Source organism: Xiphias gladius, chromosome 3 (genome assembly GCF_016859285.1).
Source record: "Xiphias gladius isolate SHS-SW01 ecotype Sanya breed wild chromosome 3, ASM1685928v1, whole genome shotgun sequence".
In the NCBI taxonomy this organism is placed as follows: Eukaryota; Metazoa; Chordata; class Actinopteri; order Istiophoriformes; family Xiphiidae; genus Xiphias; species Xiphias gladius.
In genome coordinates, this window is record NC_053402.1 from 16,312,362 (window position 1) to 16,333,355 (window position 20,994).

At 42.4% G+C, this 20,994-nt stretch overlaps 1 protein-coding gene across 3 annotated transcripts in view; it reads right to left on the reverse strand.

Moving 5' to 3' along the window:
* gcgra (glucagon receptor a) overlaps positions 1 to 20,994 on the reverse strand; it is a 36,620-nt gene that overhangs the window by 5,706 nt on the left and 9,920 nt on the right. The window contains exons 1-10 of one of the 3 annotated variants that reach the window (XM_040123709.1): positions 5,671 to 5,712; positions 4,979 to 5,132; positions 4,303 to 4,399; positions 3,265 to 3,372; positions 2,958 to 3,052; positions 2,668 to 2,762; positions 2,252 to 2,447; positions 1,590 to 1,749; positions 1,313 to 1,373; positions 597 to 666 (exon numbers count right to left, since the gene is read on the reverse strand). In XM_040123709.1, the coding sequence (XP_039979643.1) occupies positions 597 to 666; positions 1,313 to 1,373; positions 1,590 to 1,749; positions 2,252 to 2,447; positions 2,668 to 2,762; positions 2,958 to 3,052; positions 3,265 to 3,372; positions 4,303 to 4,399; positions 4,979 to 5,032 (936 nt within the window). In that variant the 5' untranslated portion in view covers positions 5,033 to 5,132; positions 5,671 to 5,712. Of the gene's footprint in view, positions 1 to 596; positions 667 to 1,312; positions 1,374 to 1,589; positions 1,750 to 2,251; positions 2,448 to 2,667; positions 2,763 to 2,957; positions 3,053 to 3,264; positions 3,373 to 4,302; positions 4,400 to 4,978; positions 5,133 to 5,670; positions 5,713 to 20,994 lie in introns of those variants that run through there. The other 2 variants (XM_040123710.1, XM_040123708.1) reach the window with 2 other exon arrangements.

The window sequence follows — 20,994 nt, forward strand, 5'->3', positions numbered from 1 at the left end:
AACAGTGAAATGGGAACCAGCCCTCCCGTCTCTGTGACAACTCAAACACAGGAATTCCTGTGAGATACAGGCCACTTAGCAGGACGATTAATGCATGGAAAATGCCGGCATGTCTGTGTAATCGGCCTGACATAAGAGCCATGAAAAATCCGACTTATATAAAAGCTCAGGACTGACCTTTGCAGAGCGCAGCTACAATAAAAGGCCCGGCCACAGTACGGGTAGAGGGCAGCTAAATTTCTTTAATCCAAAAATCTTTGACTCTAAACATGTTTCCCAGATGTTAGACCTTAAGCGTCGCCTTTTAAACTTTATGAATAAAAGAGATGTGTTTAATATTGTATATTGTATGAATGGAGAAGGAAGTGCTGGGAAAACAAAATGGAAACGCAAGAGTACTGGGTACACGTGAATGATTTTAGGGTGAAAGCACTTCTTTCCCAGTACAATTTCAGCGCACAGGTAATAAACCACTTACATGACTATTTGGATAAGAATAATCATTACTTACATTGCATGATGTGAGAGGAGAGGTGTAATGGTCAGAAAAAGCAGGAGACAGAGACACATAAAGAAAGGAAGGAAGGGGAAATTACCACAACTGCCAGCAGTATCGGGGAACGGATGATCCACCAGTAATTCATGTTTATGTTTTGTCCCCAGTACCTGAAAAAGAAAAGCACTGCTTGAAATATCACTGGGAGACAAGCAGGAGTATTTCCTGTACTTAACGGGAAACACCTCACTTGCTTTTGGACATGGCTCGTCCTGGGACACATTTTGTTACACTGTTTTGCAGCTCTTGCTAAAATAGAAAGCCCCCCCCCCCTCGGCTGATATGGGGGGAGTAAGCATCAGTATCAAAATCGCTTCCATCCCATTTGTTGCTGAAGTGTATGTGTTACACCCTAAGGGATGGAATATCGGAAACTATGGGTGCTGAACGTTTATTATGAAATGTTAAGCATGTGCAAACACAACTGTTGTTCTGACATGGTTTCCATATTTGCAGAATATAAAACGTGTCTGCATGAAATGTTCAATTGCAGCCAACTCCTCATAACATGTTAAATTGACCATGAGCTGCTGAGTGTCAACATATGCATATGTTGACATATGTGCATATGTTTAGGAGAAAGACCATCTGCCAACTCTTTTTTTTTTTGATATGTGGTGTCTTTCTGACCCAGGAATCAACACAAATGAGCTTAAATGTAAAATGTTTGGCAGGTTCTCATACCGGCTACAGGACTAGGAGTGAAGGAAAGAGAGAAGGAGAGAGAGAGAGGGGGAGAGCACTGTGGAAACTTACTCTTGATTTTCATACAGGTATTTAGCTACCACCCAGGGCACAAGGAATATTAATGGGGTACCTGTTAAGAAATGAGAGTTGTCTAAATGCAAAACAGTCATTTTGCAAATGCAGGTAGACAGACTTTTGCATTTCTCTGCTCTGACTTAATTTCCCTTTGTGCAAAAAGTATTCTACAGCACATAATGAACTTGAATCCACTGACTTATTACTCCAGTTACAGAGACAGATCCACGCAAACACGCACCCACGGACACACCACACCAAGCCGACTCACCCCAGCCAATGCACAGGTAGATTTTGAAGTAGTTCCTCTCTGTAAACACAGTGATCACCAGGAGGTTGTGGAGGTAGATGCCTTCCACCAGCAGCCAGTAGCTGTTGGCCATGATACTGTATTGCATCATCACCACGGCGATGCGACAGCTAACCATTGTCTGCAAGACAGCAGTGGGGTTTCTTTTGCAAATGTTAAAATATCGAGCTGTGTTATGTCAGACATTATTTGGTTGTGGGAGCTCCCATCTGCGGCGGGCAGCGCAGATTGGATCTACCGCCGGGATTCAGGCTTTGCGCCTGCAGCGACCAGGTTCCACAACAGCAGCAACGTGAACCTCAGCCTCAGCCAGCTGTGACCCAGCAACAAACACACGAACTCAAGCACAAACACGCTACACATCAACCTCATTTGAGACTATTTGTTTCTTTTTTCTATGGTTTTTAATCAATCCCTCAAGTGAAGGCTGAAACATAAGTTTTGTATGCTAAAACTATTATAAGACCTACAAAAACCCTCTTTTGGGCAAAAAGAAAAAGAAATACATAACCCTCCACCTTTTTTGACCTCTCCTCCCCCTCTGATAATTGGTGTACAATCTCTTAATGGTCACTGTAGAACACTGTCCTTTACAACTTGTCGTTTAGAGGCAGATCACTCACTCTGACCTCATTGTTGACCAGCAGCTCCACCGGAGGCATAGATGCCCGGGGGAATCCCTGCTCCTGGTCTCTGCTGAGGTCCTGCGATGTGATGTTGGCCACCAGCAGGGCGTCTTTGATGAGGATGGACAGCGCTCGCAGGATGAAGGAGGCAAACAGATTCATGTGGATGTTGTTCCTCATGCAGTGCAGTTTCCTGGTGAATGAGAGGCAACAATGGTCTTTTTTCACTTTAATCCATAATTATCAGATAAACCGCAAGAGATCTCTTTACTTAAACACTACTATACTACTCAAATATTATTTCCACTTCATGCTGTGTTTGATGCAGAATCTACTGTAGCAGTCGACTGCAATTGCCTTTTAATATTTCACTTTGTTTCTTTGAATTGATTTTAACTGAAAATCGTTATTACCTGAAGAATATGAGGATGCCAAGTGCCAAAACCAAAGCCACCAGTGATAAGGAATAGCCCACTGTGTACATGATCCGAATATGGCCATAGTACTGCTGCAAATTTAAACACATATGAACACTATGACTTAGATTTTTCTTTCTTTCTCTTGAGAGGGGTGATATGTGACAGTGGTCCAGTAATTTAAACTCTAACAGTAACACTGAGTCTGTGGAGAAAAATATTAGAATCATCTCGTTGGTCTAATGCCATCTGGAAAGAATAATGAGAGAAAGAGAGATTTTTCTTACCAGACCTGGATCATTAGAGTCACACTCGCTGGTATTCCTCATAGTCACCCACTGGCCGTTTGCATCGCATTCCTGATGCAACAAGCCGTGCTGAACTACACACACACACACCCACAGACACACACACACACACACACACACACACACACACACACACACACACACGCACACGCACACACACAGTCTCTGTGATTTACTGGAAAGACCAGTCATCACAGACAGCTGTCTTTCTCTGTAGGATATTTTAAGTTACCTTGCATCAACATGAGTGCCATACAGTCTGTGGCTACTAACCCACGTCTCTCACCTTTATGGTGCCACGGCAGATACCACGGACATGACACACTGACAGTGGTGTTGGGGAGTCCATCGGGCCAACAGGCGTAATTGTCAAAAGTCCTGTTGCAAACGAGGCCTGTGGATAAAAAAACATGAAACTTGGGAGGGATTATCCCTTACAGTCACAGCCCGTACACATTTTTCTCGGCTGCCTATGTCCTGGAGATGTCCAGATAGTGGAATACAGTGGCATCTCTTTTAAGAGATGGCTACTGGTAGCTGTATAGCATCTGTATAAATGGCCTGTCATCTTGACTTCAATGTAAAGTCCTTCATCGATGACCTTCCGCTTCTAACACACCTTTTATCTTATCAATAGAGGATGTAAACAATGCCGGCGGTTAATGTTCGGACAACTGGATGTTCCGGTGTACGATGTGGTCTGTCCAATCTCCTCTGCACCTGCAAATTTGCTGTTGTTCTCATGCGGTGACAGGAATGTTATGTGAGTGCTGCAGAGTGGGAGAGTGGAGTGGTGTGATTTTGGGCGGCATGTGGGAAGCGGCCCCCTTTGAACGTTGGAGCGACAGTGTTCTCCCGCAAGCGTAAATCCTGCTAACAGAGTATAATGCAACCGAAGGGCAGCATTCGCCACGTAGTTGGGCACTGCTGATGGAGCGAACTGGAGCCGGTTCTCTCTCAGCGTGAGCCAGGAGCAGAGAGTGCATGTGGTGTAGCAAATGAAAACCTGCGAGCGGCTGCAAGCGGAGAGACTATACAATGGTTTGAGCAAGGAGTGGAGACTGCTTCCACTCCATAGTCTGGTGATAGTCAACCTAACCATTGCCCAATGCCCTGCATTAGAGAGCTAACACAGAGCCATTATATTATAAAAATCTCTTACTTTCATATTTACCTTGTTGTAACTGATAGTGATTTAGAAATCATAGCTTATTATAATGTTGCAATTCCCTGTTTCAACAAAAATAGCACTACAGTTTTTGTTACTATAGAGAACTGGTGGTGCTAGTGTAGTCAAACATCTCATCCAGTATGTTTGGCTCACCGGTGCTCGGCGGGTCTTGGCTGTTGTTGCGCTCACACTCCTCCATGTACAATTTCCAACTCTCCTTCAGCTTATCCAGGGTAGCAGCAGGGGACACCTAAGGAAACAGTGTAGAGCATATGAGGTCAGTTATACCAGGAAGGTCCATTACTGATGTAGTGTAAGCAGACGGGCAAGAAAAATGTTGAGGACGTGAGCCCCACACAAACCATGTGGACAAAAACGGGTGCATTAGCTGAAATGGCATTAGTCTGTTTCACTTCATTTCATATACACAGAAGCTATAAACAACCCATCATCAAACGGTAGATATAATCCATCAAGATGACGGTGTTTCCTACTGTAATGTGTTGTCAATATGGGGGGGATTGTGCTACTGTATGGACAGACTGATATATTTTACACTGTAACACTTAGGCTTCCACGCCACAGCTCTCTGGATTGTTTCACAAGGCAGCAGAGCTAAAGAAACAGCATCCGCACCCATACTGTAAATGCCAGCAACTAATCCAAGCTCACATGAAGGCTGTTTACCTCTGGGAAAAAGTGTGTACGTGTATTTTTTGGGTGTGTGTGTGTGTGTGTGTGTGTGTGTGTGTGTGTGTGTGTGTGTGTGTGTGTGTGTGTGTGTGTGTGTGTGTGTGTGGGTGGGTGTGTGCACGCTCTTGGGACCCACCTGGATGCTGCAGGAAACAACGAGCATTGCCAAAAGGAGGAACAGCCGTGACATCCCTATTCCTTCCGTTGGTGCTGGGGTGGGGGGGGGGGTACTGCAGGATGGGTAAGAGTTTTCACCTCATAAGGGGGCTTATCTACGCTCGCCACGCTGCCTGGATGACACAGAGACAGACAATCCATCAAAGCTCATTGTAAACACACTACTTATTACCTCAGCCGGGCCAGGCAAAACAAGAGGAACATAACATGAAAAGGCTGGGTAATATCTATCACAACACAATTACACCAAGAGTTGAAGGCATGCAGAAGTATAATAGAGAGAAAAAGTCACTGTGACTTGTATCCTAAAAAAGGGTTCAGTTAAAATAAGGGGGTAACGATAACCATCGTGAGCCTGACAAGTCCTAATTTCCATCCTGGGCCACTCATTCATACCAGGCATGGCCAAAGTTAACAAGGTGTAAAGCTGAATAATGCAGCAGGATGGACAGCCCAGAAACCAGACCGTCCAGAACATCAAGCACAGAGCCCTAAATCCCCAGGAAATGCTGTTGGTCCCATCAGTCAGACAGCTGCGGCTCAGCAGAGCAGCACTCACTCAGTGACTCACAGTTGGCTTCCGTCCACCTTCATCTAAAGCTTGTCGGTGTTTGGTTGAGTGTGTGTCAGTGTGTGCCAGAGGTCACTCACCTGCGTATCGATCGACGCCGCAAACTCCAGTGAGAGATTTGGTCGAAGCCGGAGAACGGAACGAAATCTGAAACGTTTCTGCAAAAAACACCTTGACCATGGAAACATTTTTGGCTAAAACGTTTCAAATTCCATTCTGTTCCAGTCTTGTGGCGGGGAGGACGGGCTTGTGTTTGGGATTTCTCTTGTTTACTGGGGGTATGGTATTTGTTGAAGAGATAAAGGCACAGCTTGTTATGACAGATGTACATGATGTATGCGGTTGAGAAAGCCTCTGTTCAAATCAAAGACCTTTTCAGTCTGCGTTTTGACTGAACATGTCAACAAGCTTAGACAGTCTGGGGTGAAATAGCCACCAGAAGGTTCCAGTCACAATCTCAAAGTCCACAAAGCTCCACTGGAAGTCAGACTTCAGATAATATCTAAAGCAATGAGCCATACTTTCTAAATGGCTTTTTCAACGTAATGACCACAGGATGCAGTTAGCATTAGCTATAGTACAGACTGAATGATTGCCCCAGGCGCCTGAGGGATCAGAGATAGTCTTGTCAAGTCTGACATCGGGTCAGGACTGGCCCAGTTGAGATCAGCGCACTGACTTTTCTGCCCTTAACACTGTCAGACACGTTGATGGCACAATTCTGTTTCCACAACACTTCGCACTCAGTTTTATGGCAACATAAGAGGCTTAAAACAAACAAATATGTCGGCTTCGATTTAGAAAACTCCAGTATCCGTTACGGCTCATTAGGAAGTGGAATGTATGCCAACCACATCGTCTTGCGAAAACGACTTGTGCTTTAGACTAATGGTATGAACAAAACAACAGCTAAACTATATCAAACACACCAGACTGAGCATTAAGCTCCTCTATACCAAACAAATGCGAGAGATTAGGTCTTACCATATAAAGTGATCAGGCATCATTCTGTTAGTGCATGACGTTTAAGCATGTGTCAGAGGTTGACATACATGTGGGTGAGCACATGCTCTTGCTTACGGCATGGGTGTTACATCAAGGGTTTCCCTCCTTAACTCTCTCTCTCTCTTTCTCTCTATCGCTCTCTCTCTCTCTCTCTCTCTCTCTCTCTCTCTTCCCACAAACACATACAGACACTCTCTTCCTAACACACCGAACTGCCTGCACCACTTTCTGCAACTTAGCACCAAGTAGGAGCAATGATTAACCAGACTCTGAGCTCGGAGGAGACCTGCGGGAGGGACAAGGGGAGAGAAACAGAAAGAGGGCACGCCAAAGTCAGAGAGAAAGACGGAGAAAAAAAAAACGGTTTCTTAAAATCTTTCTGGACCCTGACCCTATTTTTAATGACCACAATACAAGTAACACCAGCCATTACATATTTTTGAATGTGTCACATAAATTGGAGAATAGCATATCTTGCAATATGTTCTGAAGAGCATGAGAGAACCCCTAACAGATTAAATGAAAATTACGGTAACTTCATCATTCAGCATAAAAAAAAGTGAAGACCCATCTCCTGTTTAATCCCATTCCATGAACTTTACACCAAACTGTTTCCTTATCTTATACCTCCCCTCAAATTTCGAACAGTTTTCAGCAGTCTGACATCACAGTTGTGGCAGTTTTCTGCTTTAATTCATATTGCTCCTGCATATTCTTAGCCGCGAGATACCTAAATGCCCCAAAGCTGAATACAAAATGAACATTCATTCCTTAAAAAGTATACGAGGCCAGAACAAGACGGAATTTTTAAAGACACATCCTGAGTACATGTGTTCGTACATATCTCACGCTTTATTTGTGCAGATTTGTCACATATCATATGTCTGCCTGAATGCCTTTGATGCAGGACGATGGGAATCACATCGGCCATTTGGTGGTAGCTGGAGTGGAACTAATGGGCTTGGAGGTCTGAGGCTAATTAGGCTTGTATATTCTGCTGTTATCCTGCCAGAGCTACAGCTCTCGGCCACCACTTAGCTGCGATTCACTCGGCCCACTGTGGATCCAGACCAATCAAGGTCCTCTGGAACATGTGTTGCTTAACCCTGCTAGCTGTCTGTTCCAGGAAAGAACCTTTATAACTATTGTTGACCAGCTGATTGAAGAGGTGGAACGACGGCTGAGAGTCCCACAGGCAGAGCCAGTGGGACTTCTTGGGTTGTTTGAGCCTGTTTCCCTTAGTGTTTTTCCTAAAACAAGTTACCAAGCCAAAAGGTTTCATCTCTGCCTGCATCCAATGTGTGAAAAACAATATAATGCTTTTTTCAGATAAACGCAATAATGTTGATGCTTTGCCTCTGACATATTTATTGATGCTTGGCCAAATACTAACCTAGATAGATGAAATTGTAACAAAAATACTAAATGGCCGTTGCTCTCCTTGTTTGAAAGGACAGGCAGCTATTTGTTTGAATAATGATTTATATTTGTGTAGGAAATACACTGACAATCACAAATGAATGACGCAAATTCCCTGTATGTCCCCCCCAAAAAAAACAAAAAAACAAAAACAATCTGTGTTCAAGTGCATGTTGGATGGCTCAATACAATGGCCGCTAACAATTGCTGTTGTTTGTTGGAGAGTACTTACCTTTCATTTGATTACATTGTCTAACAAATAAAATTACAAAAGGGAAGTATACGTGCATGAATGAGGGGCAGCGGGGAGCGACAGGGATTAAAAACAAACCTCTTGGGAAACACAATAACTGTCCAGTTCAGAAAATGCCCCGGAGCGGCAATCTATCATGCAACTGTCCAAATGCAGAGGAGCTAGTGAAAGTAAAGGCAAAATCCTTCTGCATCACCCATCTTCCTTGCCACCTATGGGGCCAAAATGCATCTATAAAATGCAGAAGTGATATTCAGTAATTTTGTTCTTCTATGGTACTGAACCAGAGACATTAGTTGTATAGACTATAATTAAAGCTAAAATGGAGCACAACTCTTGTCAAGCCACCGCTCTGTGTATTCTTCTCATTATTGCCGTTCTTTGACTTAAGCCAAGCAGAGCAGGCCATGCTCATACCTTAGGGTTGCAGATGCTGAGCATGACATTGCTGTATGAGAGAGTCACTATCTGATAATGAGGTGAAGCACAGTTGAGAGGAGAAGGAGCATCATGTTGCAACGTGCCCTGTGACTTGGCTGCTGCAAGGAAGACGGGACATCGCATAATCTAGGCTTTGCTCTCTGCATGACTAACGTGATGTTTGGTCAGACACCACACTACTGTGTTAATGCTCCATCAACTTCTGCTGTTTGACTTTCCTCTGTTTGACTCTCAAACTGCTGGGTTGTGTGTTTTCTCCACAGTAGCTGAGTGATAGATAATGTTCTGTTCAGCAAACTAAGCCGCCTGAGGCTGAGCCTCAGTGTTGAGGCTCAGCCTCTTTTTCTGTTGGATAGTACTGCAACTGTTAAAATACCATAGACCATATCTTAATGGATTATTCTCCGCTGGAGATTCACTCAATGCATCTCAGCCATTGTTTTTCGACCCAGTATTTTATCTGATCTCTACTACCTGTCTACTGATGCTTCCATAAGTGATTTCCTCAGAAATTCTTCTGAAAAGCCCCATAGAATAAGCCCATAATTGTACGGTAGACTCCCTCAGAGTTTTCACTGGTTGAAGTTTCTGTGATGCACACATGCATCGCAAAAGCTGTTTTTTGTGGTATCTTTAACACAGAGAAATTTATTACACAATCAACAGAACATCGAAGTCATCATGGCAAAGTTACACTTCAGATCACTATGACTCAATAGGAAATTGATCCTGACAAAGGCTTCCTGTTGATGTCCTACTTTACCGAAAGACAAATCTGCATATAATAAATATAAGCAGTGCAATGATTCTGTTTCATCTGAAGTAACAGCAACATTGTGTTTCCAAGAAAAAAAAAAATGGAAGCACCTGGGTTCTTCCAGAGAGCTCTTTGTAGCTGAAAGTCCTTCAGTTTAAGATTACAAATACACAAATCAAAGAGGAAGCTTTGCTTCAGCTGCTCATTGAGCTCGCACAAATAACAAAAGCCCATTTTTTCGTGAGAGTATCATTGTCAATGTGTGTCTTAAACATGCACAAGCAATGAGAGCAGCTGCCCTCTGCTTAATTAGAACACAACACACTGTGTAGAGTGTGTTATGGCAACAGGCATGAACAATAGTCGTACCTAATGGTAAGTAAGATTAAAGCAGGATCTTTGCTTTTCTTTTCTCTTGCCTTCTTCTGAGAAATGAGGATAGGGGCCTTCCTCTTCATCTTCAGCCAAAGTGCCAATGTGCAAGGCACCAAAACGAGTCAGTGGTTGCACTGGGGAAACCTCTGGTTTCTTTGTCATTATACTCAGCATCAATATGCTTTACTGGTGTTGGCCTTTCTCTCAACCTGCCCCTGCCACTTTTTTTTCTTTCTGCAGGTTTGTCTAAAGTGTGACGGATGGATGTCTGTGATTCTATGTGAATCTAGAAAAAAAACTTAATTTTCTTTGATTCAGAGAAACTGCTGTCGTTGCTGAAGTTTACTGAATGATTTTTTTAGATTCCTGAAAAGCATAGTGCTGTCAAACTGCATTACAGCTGTTTTGTAGCGCCACACGACAAAATGAACACTAAAAATGCACACCAACAGCTTACAGAGCTAAAATCTTTTAAGTGTAGATTTCCCTTTACTGACTGTTTAAAAAGACATGAAAAAACACAGAAAATGGAAAATTGGTCCCCCACTCTCAACATTTGCTTCTCGGCCATCTGGTACATTAAAGCCTCAGATGTTAATACTCATTTCACATACAGACGCTTGGTCAGGGCCCCTTTGGCGTCACTTTTTAACTAATTTTTTAACGAGCATGGTAGTCCGCTCGGAGAGCTGTCTCCTAAAAAATACGTTGATATACAACTAAACTGCAACAGATTTTTTTTTCTGTACGAAACTAATTGCAAATGGATAAGGTTTTTTATTAGCATAATGAAGATATGTTGTTAATTTATGTATCTAGCATATCACAAATAACTTGACACTGAACATATCAGTAAAATGTTAGCAGAGTATGTGTTTGATTTCCACCGAAATATCTGATCTTGAAGCACAACATCCATTTGTAGTGACTACAGCATTATTAAACTTTTTTGGTTAAGGTTAAGGAAAGATCCTGGTCTGGTGTAATACGGAAAAAGGTTCACAGGGACTTCAGACACAACGTGTTTATCTATATTTAACCAAAACCACAATCTTTCCCTAAACCTAACCAAAGCGCTTTTGTTGTGTAAAACTAACAACAGACAGGACTCTGGATGCGAAGCCCAGTCCCCGGTGTGGCAGTGTAAGCCCGCCATTCACCCCAACCACCTCCTGGCGACGCCGCTGCCATTGATAAATGCAGCGCTTCATTCATGCTGTAGCGTAACCCGCATGTTGAAAAAAGGGGACGACTTGGGAGTGAGAATATGTTTTAATGTTCTGTAAAGCCACTGCACGGAGAACAGTTTCCACACATTTCAGTATTTAGTTCTTGTCACAAGGTCTCCAAAAAAAAACAACAGATATGTCTCTTTCTCCAAGTCTACATTAGTCTGACTCACCGGATGTAGGGAGTGAGCATAAGACTACCGTTGGCTATGTGTCTCAGAGACACCATTTTCAAAATCCCCTTCGCTATGTGAAAAACCAACCTCCGAGCTAGCGACCTACACGCTGAAAATGGCAAGTTTTGATGAAGATTTGGATCATACAATCACAGTCAACATACGTCTTTCACTGAAGCGCTTTCTTTGTGGGGAATTAGCCATTTTAATGACAGTGGACCCCCTCCCCCCAAAAAACACTATTTTGCAGGGGCACTAGTGCTGCATCCTAGGCTTAGCGCCGTGTGATTGGTTTAAAGGATTACAAACAAGCCAGAGTGTTTTTTTCCCCCATATACCAGAATGATATAGGTGCAGCCATTCTCCAGCACTGACAAAGCGCTGAAGAATGGTCTGGTTATGCATGACTAAGTCTACATAATCCAGGACGTGCCTGTGAGGGATCGGATCCCCTGTTAAAACATGGTGTATATACATTCTTCACTTGCTAGCAACCAAGTAACCATCATCACCACGGTGGTAGCCTAATTTGGTCAGTCTGTCAGAGGGATTCACTTGTCAGGTCTGTTGGCTTTGTTAGGAGATATGACATGCACATCTGAGCTAATCGTTTGCCGCCTGCTGGCGTTTCTCGTGTCAAGTCTAAGGTTTTGCTCTTCCTCTGTCTCTTATGCACACTTCTACATTTCAGCTGTTCCCCTGTGCAGTGAATGTGATCATTTTGATGAAATCATTGCTAAAGTGCCCTTTTCTCTGCCATGCTAAAATATTCCACTACTGGGCTTAAGTTGCTCTTATATGCATGCATTTCAGAGATGTGTTCAAAAAGTCAACGGGACATTGTGCCTCACTGAATATGCAAGTCAAATGTGTTAGCAGAAACACTGTACAACATTTTGTTGAAAGATCGACACAACACTTCCCGCTTGATTATGCAAATGTTCAATAAATGTGCTTTGTGTTTGCAGAGAAATTAGAAGTCACAGAAAAATTGTCACATTTTTTTCAGGTATTTCACTGTATGTAAGTAAAAGGATTTAGCGCTGGCCAACATCCTTGTCACGCTATTTTCATTCTTTCACATGGACTGGAAAAGGACGTTATCGTGTCTTTCTAACACAAAAACATGACCGGAACGGTAGTATGTGCCAGATATGGAGATAGTGTAAAGCCTCAAGAACATGTGAAAAACAGTGGCTCAGATTTCAGCAGCAGTGTAGCCCTGAACTGATCAAAATGTTTGTCACTGACCCTGTTACAATGTGGGAGAGCTGTTCAGAGGGCGACCTGTGTGTGAGGATGCACACACAGCTCTGGTCACCGAGCGGCTGGATGCTTTAAGCCCCTCCTGTTCATCGATTATTCACATGTTTTGGTAAACATTTCCCATTCGGAGGTCACATATGATGCACGTGGGAGGAAAACAATGAAAAACGGTTGTATAACATTTGAGACGTACCTGTGTTGTGTGAGTGTGAGTGTATGGGGCTTGTCTGTGCTCTACATGAGCATGTGTGTGGGAAGTGTTTAGCGTGAGCTGGATGCTGTTTCATGCACTCTTTCATGAGGTGTGCTGGACCTTGTGAAGCAGCAACAACCCTACAGGGAGCCCTTGATTACCAGTTACCATGTTCACCATCCCACACCGTTTCAGCTGCATCTCTAGCTCTTGTGTCTAATTCAGTCGTCTTGCTGATTTGTCCAGTTTAAAGATTCACATGTTGTGATCGCTGTTTATTTGTTACTTTTAGGAATATATCATCAAAATACAAACAGTGAAGTCGCAAAAACATTGACTATAAACAATTCATTCATCCTCTGGCTATTCAGTCACTGATCATGACAGATCGCTGGGATTTGTGCTTTCAAGCTGGCATGGCTGTGCTGTAGTATTTTGTCTCTCTTTTTCATTGCTTACTGTGTATTTTGGCAACCTTACCTGATTGCACCTGCAAGAGTGTGTAATTAACAATAATTCCTATTAGTAGTGCAAATTTGGTGTCAAAGATTACAGGTTGTTTTTTTTTTCTTGTATCAAAAATACATGGTGCGTAAACCTATCGTGCTGTTTTTGCGGTTTTAACATACAATCTGCAAAGGCTTTCCGAACCCTGGTATGGATGACATGTTGGACACTTTCATATACAATAACGCAGTCCTTTCTGCGTCACACATCGAGTAAAATTTCTGCTAGTCCAACAATAAGAAGGAAAATGTGTTCCTCCCTCCAAATTCAACATCTTCTGCCCTCAGCTGCATATTTCAGTTGATTCATATTCATACGAGGTCATTCTTCAGCCCCTGCACGAAAGTGTGGGCTTCCTCCTGGGAGAACCTGTTTTGTTGTGCAACCAGGCCTGTGCTCCTCATCACATAAATTGTTAAGATGCTCATTATACAAAACAAACTGCTTCTAAAGAGAGGATTATATAGATCATGAGCCCAGTCAGGCCAATCACACCTCCCGATCACAGGAGGTTTCCAAGTGTGCCGTAGCCTCTTACCACAAAATAAGCAAAGATTAGTCGCCTGAGATTACAACCCTGATTTTGAGACATCAGTGTAATTACAGCCCAGCAGTGTTGCCAGGTACGGCAAAGAGCGGGAACACCGTCCTGTAGATACTGTCTGTGGTCTCTTGGCAGGAGTAATGCTGTATGTGCTTCAAACAAGCACACGGCGCTTACTGTATTTGGCTCTGCCCATGTATTTTGCGGATATTCACTGACCTATCTGGCACAGAGATGCGGGGAAAGGAACTTGAGGAATAACGACACACCACTTGTATAGCTTGTAGCTCTGTGCTGCACTCACTGTTTTCGTGGTAACCCACCTGCTGCAACTACAGATCCTATGTTCAATTCAAGTCTCAGCAGCCATGAAGCTGGTTACACATATGGCAACACATGTGTGAAGTCTTTACATACATGCCAGAAATTATATACCAATAATCATAACCAGAATTTAATAATGAGTATTTGATGCTTTAAATAAATTTGGTAAATAATACTTACATATATTTACTTAAGTAATATTTTGATTTTCAGGACTTTTGCGTGGAATGTATCCACTTGAACATCGAAATAAGGACAAATATATAACCTGAGCCAATTCAGCTCCTGACTTCTCCGTTTGAGTGATGCTGAATGAATTCATCACGGCAAAAAATGCAAGCCAGTGGGTTGTGACTGTATATTTCTACAAAAAAAAAAAAAAAAAAACACTATTCCAGAGTTGCCTCTTGAGATACTGCTTTGTTACAGTAAGAAATCTCTCTGTGACATTTTTCACCAACGGCCAGAGATCTGGTCTAAACAAGCAAGCAGAGAATGAAGCGAACGCAGCAATTCAACCTCATTTCAAACACACTCATTCAGCTGTCACCCGATAGAAAACAGTCCTTAATGTGACATCTACTTAAAGCATTATATGTGCCAGAACAGTATGGGAAGACTGTGCAGTCTGGGGAGTCAACAGCCTTTTATATGAAAGGATGTGGCTTGATACATGAAAAAATGGTGCCCATGTTCCAGCAGCTGAGTGATTCATGGATGAAGCTTTCATCCATTACAGTAATTAGGACTAAAAGAAGAATATCTCATTCAGACTCCCCTTAGATGTGATTGTCAGTGGGCTTTCTTGTGATGTTCTGGCACTGTACAACTTCACTTAGTCCTGATAAGGGCTCGAGTTCAGGGAAAAGATCACTGTTTGACAAATAAACACTGTTATGAGAGCCAAGACCTCATGATAGACCTGGTAAATTAAGTCCAATGGCGACCAGACAAGTTAAGGGAACTAAACAGATACAAAGCTTAAAGCAAGACCAAAAAAGAAACCCTTTCACACACACACACATTCTCTCCAAGCAAAAAAAAAAAAAGTACAATCATACCAGGAAGAATGAAAGAAGACTTGGCAGTCACAATTCTGAAAAACTTCAAAGAGCCACGATCAACACTTCAAGCAGAGATGGAGAAAGTGCAAAGCAATTCATTCTTGCGGTGACCGCATCGCTCCTGACAAACAGCGTGTGTACTGCTTGATCTACTGATGGGATTGTAAGAAATGGCATAAACAGAAATGAAAACAAAACAAACAATAGAGAAGAGAGGAGAACGACACCACAAAGGATAAACAGTAACTTACTTGACTCACTTTCAGTGTAGCTACATTCAGTGGTATTCCCAGTATGCGCCTATTCACACACAAACATATGAAGGGGCATATATATATATATGCCCGTGTGTGTGAGTGTGTGTGTGTGTGTGTGTGTGTGTGTGTGTGTGTGTGTATAAATGCAGCAGAGGAACTCACAGAACCCCTCCTACAATGCCCTCTGTAATGTTTATGAGGTAATTCCAAATAAACCTACTGAATTATGAAAGGGCCTGGGTGATCCCTACACCGCGTCCCCTCTGTTTTGTATCCACATGGCTCTATAGTATGGATGGATACTGGCAGGCAATGTTTATGTGCAGTAATCCCCTGAGCTCCTCTACGCTGCTCTGTCACTCTGCCATCAGCCTGGAATTTATCAAACACTTGGAGGAAGGGGATGTTTGTCATACACAGTGGCAAAGCTGCTCAGGCTAGTGGATCCCATACATAGATACGCTGGATCTCTTAAACCTTATTTAGTCAGGCAGATCAGCCCGAAAAAAGAAAAGAAAAAAAAAAAAATTGCATCATTTACAGGGGGGAAAGCTGCGGGGGAAGAGGTCATTCTGTATGCTCAGGGGCTGCTTATTAGAAACACCTACTTGGAACATTTGAAAAGTTTGGATTAATCCTAGCCTTAGGTATTTATGACGTTTGCGGACCTGCAAAACTGTTCAGCAATCATGCGTGAGTCGACACCATCAGAGCAGGTAAAGAAGGCCAGAGGGTGACAGTAAAGACAGTGAGTGAAGGCGATGACTTCTTGTGTTTCCTCTGCATTTTCATTTTTATCTCAAACTAGCTGCTGTTTTTGCTTCTATAAAAACACTCCACAGGAACGTCATACTTCAGGGACATAACAATAGCTTACATCAGTAAATAAAAGCACATATGAACATGATATTTGGTGAATCCCTGCTGTAATAGAGAGGATGAGGTTGGTATTTTTATAATCATCAGCAAACACCCTGAAGAGACCGAAACCAACAATGAATTTATCCCATAAACAATCTCTGTAGCCTCATTGTGATATTTATTTGGAAAGTTTGTGCTCTCTGTGCCAGTATTGCTATCCAAAAACTATTGTCAAAAAAAAAAAATAATAATAATAATAGATCTATGTCAGGCAGATGTCACAGAGCATGCAGGGAGTTAGGTCTGTGTTTGCTAAAACTTTAAGCCTCCCTATTTAGCATTTTTAAGCAGCATATAAACATTTAATAGATGGTTTATAACGTTCTATAATGGAGTTGTAAGCATATGCAAGTGTTTATCAAAGTCTTTTTTTGAGCAACTATTAACTCCTCCTGTGGGCACCCGAAAGTGGAGTGGTGTACGAACAGATGGATGACAATATACTGCAGTAAAACACAGTTGTAATAATATAATAGGAGTAGTTATGGATTTTGACAAATGCTTCACATTAATAAACATTTGCAGTGCCCTTGTCTCTGCCTACAACCACATTCTAGTTTTTAAAAACCACTTATTAGATGTCTACATGTAAAATAGAGCGATAAAGCAGAGTGCTAGCCTCTATTCAAATTTGCTGAGAGCAATAAACAACTGATAAACTATCTTCATTATAATGACAGATATGTATATGTCAGCCAAAAACATTCTGGCACTTTAATGCGACATTTTATGTGTTCATGTGCTTGTGAATTATACTTAAATGCCATGCCACTGAAGCATAACCTACAGTCGATCTGGTTTTGGCTAAACACTGTTAACAGGATTAATCCCTTGTTGGTTCTGGTCTTTTTGTGGGATTTGTTCATAATGACAAAAAGATAAAATATCAGTAGCCTTGTATTTTAATTCCAAGAAAAAGGTTATGAATAATTACTTTGTTCACTGAGATTATACCAGCTGGTTACTTTCTAACCTTCAGGCTACAGCACTGAATCAGGGAGAGATATTAATGTAATGTGTGTGTGTGTGTGTGTGTGTGTGTGTGTGTGTGTGTGTGTGTGTGTGTGTGTGTGTGTGTGTGTGTGTGTGTGTGTGTGTGTGTGTCTGTGCATTAACCCAGGTAGCATAAAAAGCGAATCATTATAATTGCTTAAAAACTCACTACTGTACTGACAGTTTACTAATGTTGCACGAAGTACTGAGCAACATTCTCACTCAGTGGATACTGATGATGGATTAATTATCTCCAGAAGAGTAATATGGCCATAAGCAGAGGTTGTAGGTCTTAATGCAGAAGTTGTTGGTGTAATATGGGGACTTTCACAATGTGAAACCTAAAGTAAATGGGGGTGATTTGTCTCGATTGCATTCGGCTCCCACACCTCCCGCCCCTCCTTTTTCTTTATCGTTCGCATACTTGATCTGTGCGACCGCACTCCGTTACCCCATCTTAGCAGCCATATCATCCTTAATCTAAATGAACCGAATTCCTTACCACCACTTGGCAGAGACAGCAAAGCGACTTATCTGCCGCTCAGCTCTCGGTTATATACACATTATGCACTGCCACTCTCTCTTGCTCACCTCTCAAATGCAAGCCTGCACTACAACACGCCCACACAAACACACACTTGCAGCAGAGTGATAGTAGATGCTCAGCGCCATCATTATGGAAACTTTGCCTCAAGTGCTCTGTAATGCTCCCAAAATAATTTCACTTTGCCTGAGGTGCCTCATTTGTGTTTTTTCATGTATAGCCAAGTTGTTGTTTGTTGTTGACTCCAGCTGCTTGTCAGCAACAAGGAGGGAAAAGGTGCCTCAGTGTATTAAACTTCAAGAGCACAAAGCTGACGAGCTGCAGAGAAGTAGTAAAATAGGCCTCAGGGGTCATTTATTCTCCCATGAAGAGCTGTGGGTTCACTTATTGCAAGTGACCCCACTTATGAATGAATTAACAACGCAAACAGTCTGGGTCGCAGGGACAGATGTTGTCTACAAGCACAAACCAGTGCGTTCAGCCTGAGATACAGTAAAAAGCAAAACAGAGCGCTGGTCCGTGAACGTGGACTGTGTGTCGTCAAGCGCTTCCCGTCCTGGTTTGCTTTCAGTCGTTTAATTAGGCAGGCGAGACCTCCAGCGTTATCGTTTCCCATGTCTGTACAGAGGAGATGCAGTGTATAGACCGTAGAATAACATATCCTGCTTCTCATCACTGAGGGGGACTGACATGCACTGTGCAGCATCATCCTCTTTTCAGGCATTCGTGAGAAAGCGTGGTGCAAGGCAAACAAGATATTAACATGTCAAGCCACAGCGAGCAGCAGAGTGAGCAAGGAGGGAGCAAAGCAGCTCGGCAGCTGTAGATGTAGGTCAAGACAGTTAAGAATAAATCTAGAACCTACAGTCTATGCTCTTCATCTGGGAGTGTGTGTGCTGCAACAGTATAATACAGTCATGCCACTACAGTATATGTAGTGTATACACGATTTATTTTTAATGTTGAATAATCTGCCAGTTATTTTCTCAATTAATCATGGGCTTTAAAATGTCAGCAAGTAGAAAAAAGGTCCATCCCAGAATCCAGGGTGCTGTCTTCAAATGTTTTGTTTAATCCAGCCAAGAATATCAAACACAAATATTTTCAGTTTACTGTCATAAAAATATTCACATTTATGAAGCTTGAAGCAGTGAACTTTTGACATTTTTACTTAAAATTTAAATAGTTGACTAATCATTTCAGCTTGAGTTAGGAATTTTACTTCAGTTCTATTACACTTAACAGTAACAAACATTTACCAGTATTGGCTTTTGAAAAATCAATCAAGCAAAATCATCTGGGTGAAAATCTGGGGAAAAAATAAATGAATTAAAAAAAAACATTTGCAGGGCAAATAATGACTTAGTTTCTCAAATTAAGGAGAAACCTAAAGTTGTGACTTAGTATCTCAAAATGAGAAACTTTCCCAAAATAATGAGATGCTTTCTCAAAATCAAGTCAAGTCATTATTTCGAGAAGCTTTCTCATTATAACGACTTCCAGGATTTACAGGATCTTTTTTTTTTTTTTTTTTTTAATGACACCGGCGTCAGCAGAAATGGGCTTCATACAGTCACAGCTGCAGTGATGTCAGCCTGCATAAACACGCCTGTTCGAAACGTTTAGGTGGCTGTGGGATGCAGGCAACGTAATCCGCAAACAGACTAATTAGGCAGTAAAAGGGATGCACACACTTGCATTTCTATCCTTATGAGGACCCTTCATTGACTACATTCACTCCTTGCTAAGCATGAACCTTACGATCTCAACCCATCCAAAACCGGGTTGTAACCCTCAAATGTCTTCTTGAAGAACTGAGGACCAAAAAATAACTTCACTTAGCCAAAACGCTTCAACTCTGAAAGTGTAAAACTCTGAAACTGGCTCTAACGGAGACAGGAGTATTCACCCGCAGAAAAAAACTTTAAGCAGAGATGACACCCCAGTTTCACTACCGTAGATGGATTTGTCTACTTTACAGCCACTCCAAAGAAATGTTAAACCTTGTGGTGTTGATAACCTGCTGGAAAAGGGCAAACAAAGAGCAACGGGATTATAAATGAGAGGGATTGAGTTTTAATGTGCCTGTCTTCCACTTGCTCCCACGTTTGCAGATAAGATCTGTTGTGCTGATAACCGGCGGAGAGAGCAAGAGCTGCCGGATGGATGCAGTGCGCGGCTGTGTTGAGCTTCTGCGAGGCCCTCAGCAGTTCAACACAGGCCCGTGGAGAGCGTGAATAATCCTGGCGGCGTAGCAGCAGTGTGTTAGCGTGTAATGAATATTTGATGTGTTTAGTTTGTGACAACGCGGCTCAGTGAAGGGAGGAGAGCATAGCTAATGGCAGCTCTTTAAAGGAGAGGAGGTGATGGGGTTTTGACAGGAGAGAGCTGTGCGGCTGAGGTGACGGCGTGAACCAACGCGCAGAAAGACGAAGCCAGCGTGTCGGTCAGCGGCAAGCAGGCGAGCGGGGTCATGAAAGCAAAATAAATGCCCTGATATTACTTGGTTCTGCAGGTTTATACAAAGCTCATGATGAAACGGAAACGGGAGGTTTTGATGGTTGAGGTTTCAATGTGCCACAACTTCTATTATTAGTCAGATTGAACTTTTCCGCTTCCTGCTTGTGACATAGCAACAGCACAGCTCCAATACAGATTGTATTTGTTGTACGTCTATTTTTAATGCACGTCGGAAAAGGGAATAAATAAATAATTTTATTTTTTGTTTAGTAATGTTGTTGCTTATCCTAATGACTTTAGCGGCCCCCTGACTTTCCCCTCTAGCGCCACCATGAGGTTCATATTTGTGGTTTTGAGTAAAATGTCTCAAAACCTGAAACAGACACTCGGGACGAATGGCGGGCACTTTGGGGATCACCTCTCATCCTGCAGTCAAACTGTAAACTGTAAATGACTGTGCATGTGCAGGACATGTACAGTCTAAGTACAGTCTGACAGAGCAGATAGCATGACTATAGCCTGACTCTTAGTCTTTTTCATTTTCTACGGCCACTGAAGTGTAAGGAGCAGATTGTGACATTAACATCCACTGAGCACCAAAAATCCTTCATAGATAACTCAACAATATATTTATGATGAACAACAAAAAGAATCCATTTGATAAACATGTGGGGTT